This window comes from Hordeum vulgare, chromosome 1H (assembly GCF_904849725.1).
Source record: "Hordeum vulgare subsp. vulgare chromosome 1H, MorexV3_pseudomolecules_assembly, whole genome shotgun sequence".
In the NCBI taxonomy this organism is placed as follows: Eukaryota; Viridiplantae; Streptophyta; class Magnoliopsida; order Poales; family Poaceae; genus Hordeum; species Hordeum vulgare.
In genome coordinates, this window is record NC_058518.1 from 279,080,733 (window position 1) to 279,090,343 (window position 9,611).

General features: G+C 48.1%; 1 protein-coding gene across 1 annotated transcript; it reads left to right on the plus strand.

The window, feature by feature from the left end:
* The first annotated feature begins 471 nt into the window (after positions 1-471).
* Positions 472-1,646, plus strand: LOC123409638 (1-aminocyclopropane-1-carboxylate oxidase homolog 1-like). Its single transcript, XM_045102497.1, has one exon. It carries the CDS (start codon positions 511-513, stop codon positions 1,585-1,587), a length of 1,077 nt encoding a protein of 358 aa, XP_044958432.1. The 5' UTR covers positions 472-510; the 3' UTR covers positions 1,588-1,646.
* Positions 1,647-9,611: the final 7,965 nt, after the last annotated feature.

Consider the following 9,611-nt stretch of genomic DNA (forward strand, 5'->3'; position numbering starts at 1 on the left):
CGCGGATACCGGATTAGTACTCCAAGATTGGTTAAAAGTATCCATATATATACACTATACTACACTACTCATGGACGTATAGCTAGTTGAAAGAATCATTTAATACTCTAGTGTCACACATTGGAGGACATGGATACTCAATTAATACTATAAATTGACTAGAAGCATCTATATGTAAATTATTTCTCTACTCGTGGACGTATAGGGGATACTAAATTAATAATCTAATATTAGCTAGAAGCATATATATATAAACTATTGCAGTATTGTGGACATATAGAGGGATACTCAATTAATACTCTAAGATTGGCTAGAAACATCTATAGATAAACTATGCAATACTCATGGATGTATAGAGATATACTCAACTAATACTCTTGTACGACGTATAGCGGGACGCTGATACTCAACTAATACTATAAGATTGGATAGAATCATCTATATATATAGACTATACTGAACTATTCATACACTTACAGAGTATTAAGTTCTAGCCTCAAATAATCTGGCATGGCCTCCGACTCCGATGATGAGCACCTCCGTGCCCTCAAGGCATTCGACGACACAAAGGCCGGTGTCAAAGGCCTCGTCGATGCTGGCATCACCTTCATTCCGACCATCTTCCACCACCCTCCTGAGTCCTTTGACCCATTGGTGCCTCTGTCGACTGACATCTCCATCCCGGTCATCGATCTCCATGGCCACCGATCGGAGGTGGTGAGTGCGGTGAAGGCAGCCGCGGAAACGTTGGGCTTCTTCCTGGTGGTAAATCATGGTGTGCCGGAGGCAGCCATGTCGAATACACTGGCGGCGGTGCGGGGCTTCCATGAGGGTTCACTGCAGGAAAAGGATCCCTACTACACGCGGGGTGAGGGGAGACGCGTCAAGTACAGTGGTAATGCTGACCTATTCCGATCGCCGGCAGCCAAGTGGCGTGATACGATGTACATCGACAACGCAGACCAGTTGGAGGAGGACGTCCTACCGCCGGTGTGCAGGGGCATCATGCCTGAGTACACGCGGATTATACGACAACTCGGCCACGTCCTCTTCGGGCTAATGTCCGAGGCCCTAGGGTTGCGGCGCGGGTACATGGAGGAGGAAACAGGCTGCCTAGATGCGCTACTCCTAGGCTGCCACTACTACCCTGCGTGCCCGGAGCCGCACCTCACATTGGGTGCTGTTAGGCACTCCGACGCAAGCTTCCTCACCTTGGTGCTGCAGGACGGTACTGTCAATGGCCTACAATTGCTGGTCAATAACAACAAGCAACAGGAGGTGTGGGTGGAGGTGCCGGCTGTGGCGGGGGCACTCGCGGTAAATGTGGGTGACTTCCTACAACACGTGTCCAATGACAGGTTCAAGAGCGTCGTGCACCGCGTTGTGTCCAACAGTGAGGGTCCCAGAGTGTCGGTGGTGTGCTTCTTTAGGGCAAATATGGCAACGCTGTACGAACCAGTGATCGTCGACGGGAGCGGTTCACCGCGGTATAGAACCATCAAGGCGGAGGAGCTATTTGGCTCATCGAGGAACATACTCAAGTCAGCCTCATCGTCCCGAACTGCGTTGGACAACTTTCGGCTGTAATAAATATATATCTATCTTTTGATCGTTAAAATAAACCGAATCATATATTTTGCATGTGAGATCGATACAATTGTGGATATGCGATCGAGTGTGTATATCAGGTGATTTAATCCAATCGGCCGTCGACGGCTATTCAGTCTTATTTAAATGTGGGATATTGGTTGCTTGATCCCTGCAACATGGAAGCACCCATGAAAATTAGATGCGTGTAACATTTTTGTAACAATTCTCTTAATGACCCATAAAGATCATCAAAGAGTGTGACATTTAAACACTCTTTGTTGGTGCACTGAAGATTGAGGCCTTCATACCGCAGACTCGTGCACGGCAGCGGCAGCCCCTTCGGTGGCAAGGCCTCCCGGAGACCCTCGAGAGAATATACAAGACCCATCAAGACTATGCTCAAGTCAACAGGGCCGAAGACAGAAGATAGAAGACCAAGACATGAGATCCCGACAAGCCTCCTTGCCGGGAGGGCAAGCAGAACCTCCGGCAGAGCGCACGCCCAGCAAGCTATGCGCCTAGCAAGCAACACCCCGGCAAGGCCCCGCCACCTACCATCGCGCCAGCGCAACACCCAAGTGTCGATCCACCTGGGTACGTGTTGAAGCTCTCCTGAGAAGGATCAGGGGAGCCTAACGAAGCATTTACTACGTCTGAAGATGCCAGTAACACCGTAGCCTGAGAGTGAACACTATTCACTATACCCCCCCTCCCACGTGTATGCACTGTTTCGCCACTATGGGGGACCCCATTTACCTATAAAAGGAGGCCCAGGGCGTAGCTTTCAGGGGGTTACGACTTATAAACAGGACAAGTGAACGGTAATTTAGATGCTTGATCTAACACACTCAATACACAAAGGAGGAGTAGGGTTTTACGCTTACGAGCGGCCCAAACCTGGGTAAAAACTTCCCCTGGTGCTGATCACTAGTTTTGCTCTTGGTGCGATCCCTCTGTCCATGCCGAACTAGCTAGCGATCCGTCGAGGCTATCTTGTGCGCCGATCGTTCATTCACCCGACATATTTGGCCCGCCAGGTAGGGGGCTCTAGGTTGAAGGGGCGCTAATCTAAACGAGCAACACGTGAGCTCCTTCAACATCGACACTTGCCATGGCTCCTAAGAAGCGGAGCACGGCGAAGGCCGACCCACCCGCATGCAGCTTTCCAGTGCCTGCGCAGGGCGCAATTGCACGAGCACGGGTGGAAGGAGTGGAAGCCCAAACTTCCACACCATCCAACGAAGGCACCTCCCAGAGCGTTGTGTTGCAGTCGAGGGTGTGCCAGGGGCTCCGGCGAGGCCTCTAGCACATACTCCGGCCAGCGCACCTCTCCGGAGTGATGTTTTGCCGTCGAGAATGTGTCGGATAGCCCCGGACCTCTAGCACGCACTCCAGCGAGCGTGCCTCCCCGGAGTGTTGCGACGCTCTTGAAGGTGTGCTCGGGGGCTCCACCAGCATGGCCAAACGAAAAAAGTTGGCCCCCAACAAGTCTTTTTACTATAGGGCTGTTAAAAGCCGCCGGCAAAGACCTTGCCGGCAAGATAGTCGCCGGGGACAATGCCAAGATTGCCGCAGGGCATCGAGCCCCGGCAAAGACTCGAACATCCATTGTTCGTTTCCAAACAGAAAGGAGTACAACAATGGAAAGATAAGTTATAGGAACTCTGAGTATGGTTTTGGATAGCTAAGACTGTTCCCTTTGGAGATTTCGACTCTTGTATGGAAAACATGTGCGCAGAGGAACCCTGCTAGGATCAGTGCACCCTGACTCTGTTTCGAGCTTGCTCAAAAACTTAGGCAGCCATAGAGTGCCCTTACTTTGTTTTCAGCTTGCTCGGCAGTTCAGGCGGCTACGTAGCGCCTTTATTTCGTTTTGAGCCCAGCTCAGCAATTTAGGTGGCTGCACTGAGTGCGTCAAGGCGCCTTGTCGGTAAAGACCCCTCTAGCGAGCTGCAAAGGATCCGTTCCTCAAAGCACTCGCGGCAGGACCAGTCAAGCCAGTAAGCTTCCGGAAGACGATAAAGGTGTACCATATAAGAGAAGGAATCAAACAAGGGAACGATTATCATTCATTCAAGATATGATCAAATATATTACATTGATAGTTGCCACTATTCTAACTAAAGATATTGTTATCTTTGGGAAGGTGGTGACTACAAGAAGACAGAGAGCGGGGAGACCATCAACAGACCCAGCCCGGTCTCTCTGCTCTAGCACCAGAAGACAAAGCAACCAGAAGGGATGAAGAAGTTGGGGTCCACAAGCGCGCCTCCTCCTGGAAGATGAGGCAGCGTTGGAGCCCCCGGAAAGCCCATCCTACCGAGAAGGGGGGAGGTGCGAGCTGACTGTGATCGTGTGGCCGTTGGACAGTCAGAGCTCGGAGCATCGTACTCTGATTTGACGCCGTGAGATCCTGACCCGTCGCCACCACCGTCACCATCACTGTCCTCCTCGTTGATGCGGCTCGAGGAGGAACATTCGGCAGCACTCGATCTCTCTTCGCAGGAGCTGAGGCGCGCACCTGAGCACCCATAAATTTTGATGGATAGCATGTCGGCCTCCACCATTTTGAAGCGGAGGATATGCCCATCCTGGAGGTTGTGGGCACGAGCGAAGGTTTTCCAGACGTGCCCAAGGAGCATGGCGTGGCGTTTCGTAAACTCCACGTCTACCCGCATGGTGCCATGACTGAAAACATGCGCCTGCAGCCACAACACGGGTGGCTTGTCAACCTCCATTGCCCTGGCGAAAGGGTAAGTGATGAAGAGAGAATGTATGTAATTCTCGCCCCCTCGTTGGTTACCCCAAGTGTAAGGTTGAGATATAGTCAGCAGCAAGTTTCCCTCACACAGGGACTGTAAGGTTTATCGAACCAGGAGGACTCCAAGGTTCAACAAGTAGGTGTCCTTTGCCCCTGTCTAGCAGAATACGTGGACCTGCACACACAACAAATAACTATGCTCCCAACGAGTACATAGAGGTTGTCAATCTCTCCGACCTTGTAGTTTGCAAAGGATCAAAACACAAGCAGGAATAGTAATGGTGGTAGCAACGGGAAAGTAAATAAGTAGTAAATAGTGGAGGTGTTAACAGTGGTGGAAATATGGACCGGAGTCTCATGGTGTTCACTAGTGATGTCTCTCTCCCAAAAGACGGTAAACAACTATGCGAGGTAAACAAATTACATATAGGCAATTGACAGAATTATAAACGCACCGCGATGCTAATCATGCTCCTTGATTGTTCTAAGGCTCAAAGTAATGGGAAGTACACCAAGACAAGTAGACTGTTTATTCATCAGCATCTACTTACTAATCATCCACCTAGAGATATCTATCCACAACATCTGGCTGGTATTAAGTTGCAGTCCCACCCAAAGTGTAAACTCAAAGCAACGGACGATTGCATTAACGAACTATGCGTAAGGTAAACAATACTTGCAACCGCGGTCACAAACACCGTTGTTTTCACCCTGGTGGCAACAACACATCCCCTAGTCTCATGTTTCTGTCACTCAAGCTAGACATCGAGATGCATGAACCAACAATCATGCATAACGCTCCCTCTCGGAGTTACAATCTACTACTCGGCCAAAGTAATAAAAGGTAACGGATAACATGCATAAATCACTAAGAACATAATATAAAAGGAGAACCAAATATATAACTCACAACAATTTGAACATAATCTCATAATCCATCGGATCCCATCAAACTCAACATAGCAATAGCAAGAGGATTACATATATGCTTTGATCATGTAGGGCAGCTCACAAGGACTAACCATCGAAGCACAAGATTGGAGAGAAGACATCACATAGCTACTGGTCATGGACTCATGGTCCAAGTAGGACTACTCACGACACGTCCAGGAAGCATCCATGATGGTGGGGAAGCTCCTGGAGATCAATCCTCCCTCCGGCAGGATGCCAGGAAGAGGTCTCCTCGCACTCCCGATCTCGAAAGCCCTGCGGCGGCGGAACGGTGGAGGAATTCGTAATTTTGGATGTTGTGGAAGGGTTTTCCCTGGGAAGATAAATATAGGCGAAAGGAGGGCACCGGAGGAGGTGGGCCCCACCCAGGCGGCCTGGTGGCGCGGCCAAGGGCCAGGCCACGCGGAATGGCCGCCTGGGCAAGCCCTGACGCCCCTCTGGCCCCCTTTCGGTGATTTTGGAGTTCCCGTCATGCTGATTTTTATATATTTCTTCTGGAATTTTTTGGGCTTCGGAAAATTGGGTAAAAGCCCCTGCAAAAAAGACATGAGCAGACATAAACTGGCACTGGGTGCACTAAGTTAGTAGGTTAGTCCAAATATGTGAAAAAATGATATAAAAGTGTTGCAAAACATATAACAATGTCACCCAAAAGATCATTGAACAAGAAGAAGTTATAGATACGTTATGGATGTAACAACATCCCCAAGCTTAATTCGTGCTCGTCCTTGAGTAGGTAAACGATAAAAATAATAATTTTTGTGGTGACATGCTATCACACATATAAGAACTACAAAGTAAAGCAAGTAAGATATGCAATTTAAGTCAAGACAATAACAAGAAAGAGTCTATATCTAGTATATATTGAGATTAGCAAAGTAAGAACATAAAGGTGCAAAAGCTCTCGCTGTCCGTGACTCGAATGTCTCCAAATGGAGTTTGCGTGCAAGAAGTGGGAGATGGGTTGAGATTAAAAATATTTTTTAATTGAGAACTCAATCTATTAAAATTTCACACTTTATCTCCTTCGGAATCTTATTTTGACTCATCCCCAGACCATTAGTCACGTACAAGTAAAAATGATCCTCTCCCTTTCAACTTTGAGCACTCATGCAATGGATGAGCGTAAGCAAGATATATTGGCACTTAGGATGGCAAACAGAATAATGATGGGGAAGGAAGACAAAAAGAGTGTGAAAGGCTCACATCAATGAGGACAATCATAGGGGAGAGAAAACCAAATGATAGATATGATGTGAGGAGTAGGGATTGCCATGAAACGGGTGCACATATGAGCTATGGTGAGCTCTCCAATGGAACTAGTGGGGGTGCATCCAACTTGTTTGCTCATGAAGACCTAGAGCTCATTTGAGGAGGCTCATCATTGGAATATGCAAACCAAGTTCTATAGTGTAAAGATCCCCACATAGTTATGCATGAATGATAATCTCTATGCACCACAGATATAACAATGGAGTACGAGTGTGGATCTTTCAAAAAGGAATAGTAGTGTTGCCCCCTTCGCTCTTTTTATTTCTTTTTTATTTATTTTTCTCTTTTTTTATTTTTTGTGCCCTATTTGGCTCTTTATTTTTATCTCTCATTTGTCCTCTTTGGGATCTTTTCCTCACTTAAGGGCAACACTCTTTTTTTACAAGAGTAGCAAGAAAAATCTTCACAGTTTATAAGAAGTACTTAACATAAAGAACAATGAAAACTATCATGATGTATGCAAATGTATGCCTCTGCCAGTGTAGCAGGATATGCAATGATAATAGTGTGCCATGTAGCAAAAATAATAAGGGCAAAGCCCAACTAACAGGCGGCTCCTCGACCAAGCAAAAGCATGTATGACATGAAGATCAAGTCTGTTGGAAATATGCCCTAGAGGCAATAATCAAATGGTTGTTATCATATTTCCTTGTTCTTGATAATCGTCTATTGTTCATGCTATAATTGTATTAACAGGAAATAGTAATACATGTGTGAATAAATAGATCACAATGTGTCCCTAGCAAGCCTCTAGTTGGCTAGCTCGTTAGTCAATAGATGATCATGGTTTCCTGATCATGGGCATTAGATGTCATTGATAATGGGGTCACATCATTGGGAAAATGATGTGATGGACAAGACCCAATCCTAAGCATAGCACTAGATCGTATTGTTCGTATGCTAAAGCTTTTCTAATGTCAAGTATCTTTTCCTTCGACCGTGAGATTGTGCAACTCCCGGATACCGCAGGAGTGCTTCGGTTGTATCAAACGTCACAACGTAACTGGGTGACTATAAAGGTGCACTACGGGTACCTCCGAAAGTGTCTGTTGGGTTGGAACGAATCAAGATCGGGATTTGTCACTCCGTGTGACGGAGAGGTATCTCTAGGCCCACTCGATAGAACATCATCATGAGCTCAATGTGACTAAGGAGTTAGTCACACGATGACGTGCTGCGGAACGAGTAAAGAGACTTACCGGTAACGAGATTGAACAAGTTATAGGTATACCGACGATCGAATCTCGGGCAAGTTCTATACCGACACACAAAGGGAATTGTATACGGGATTGATTGAATCCTTGACAAAGTGGTTCATCCGATGAGATCATTGTGGAGCAAGTGGGAGCCACCATGGGTATCTAGACCCCGCTGATGGTTATTGACCAGAGAGGTGTCTCGGTCATGTCTGCCTGTCTCCCGAACCCGTAGGGTCTACACACTTAAGGTTCGGTGACGCTAGGGTTATAGGGAATTGTTGTACGAGGTTACCGAAAGTTGTTCGGAGTCCCAAATGAGATTCCGGACGTCATGAGGAGCTCCAGAATGGTTCGGAGGTAAAGATTGATATATAGGACGGATGGTTTCGGATACCGGAAGTGTTTCGGGCATCACCGGTAACGTATGGGGACCACCGGGACCACCGGAGGTGGCCCCGGGGGTCCAACGAAGGGGGGAAACGACCCCGGGAGGTAAGGGTGGGCAAGGGGGAAGGGAACCAGCCCCTAGGTGGGCTGGTGTGCCTCCCCACTCAGCCCAATGCGTGGGGGATAGAAAAGGGGGGGCAAACCCTAAGCCAGGTGGGCCTAAGGCCCACCAGGTGGTGCGCCACCCCCTCCCCACCCTAGCCGCCGCCCCCCTTTCCCATCTGGTGGCCGCCGGCCCCTAGGTAGGGAACCCTAGGGGTGACGCAGCCCCTCCCCCTCCTCCTATAAATATAGAGGGGTTTTGGCCCTTGGGAGACACACTTCTCCCTCTCCCTCGGCGCAACCCTGCCCTTCTTTCTCCTCCTCTCTGTCGGTGCTTGGCGAAGCCCTGCCGGGACACCTCGTCTCTCCATCGACACCACGCCGTCGTGCTGCTGGAGTTCTTCCCCAACCTCTCCCTCCTCCTTGCTGGATCAAGGTGCGGGAGACGTCACCGGGCTGCACGTGTGTTGAACGCGGAGGTGTCGTAGTTTGGCACTAGATCGGAATCACACCACGATCTGAATCGCCGCGAGTACGACTCCATCAACCGAGTTCTAGCGACGCTTCCGGTTAGCGATCTTCAAAGGTATGAAGATGCTCTTACCCCTCTCTCGTTGCTGGTCTCTCCATAGGAAGATCTGAATATGCGTAGGAAAATTTTGAATTTATGCTACGTATCCCAACAGTGGCATCCGAGCTAGGTTTTCTGTGCGTAGATTCTATGCACGAGTAGAACACAAAAGTTGTGGGCGATGATTTGTCAATTTGGTTGCCTCTACTAGTATTATTCTTTTCCGGCGGTATTGTGGGATGAAGCGGCCCGGACCGACTTTACACGTACGCTTACGTGAGACTGGTCCACCGACAGACATGCACACCGTGCATAAAGGTGGCTAGCGGGTGTGTGTCTCTCCTACTCTAGTTGGATTGGATTTGATGAAAAGGGTCCTTATGAAGGGTAAATAGCTTTGGCATATCATCGTTGTGGCTATCACGTAGGTAAGAAGGCGTTCTTGCTAGAAACCCAAATCAGCCACGTAAAACTTGCAACAACAATTAGAGGACGTCTAACTTGTTTTTGCAGGGTTTGACATGTGATGTGATATGGCCAAAGTTGTGATGTTGCATGTATGATGTATGAGATGATCATGTTATTTTAATAGGTTTCACGACTTGCATGTCGATGAGTATGACAACCGGTAGGAGCCATAGGAGTTGTCTTAATTTATTGTATGAGATGCAACGCCATGTGCTTACTACTTTTACTTCATTGCTAACGGTTAGCTATAGTAGTAGTGATAGTAGTAGTTGGCGTGACGACTTCACGGAGACACGATGATGGAGATCAT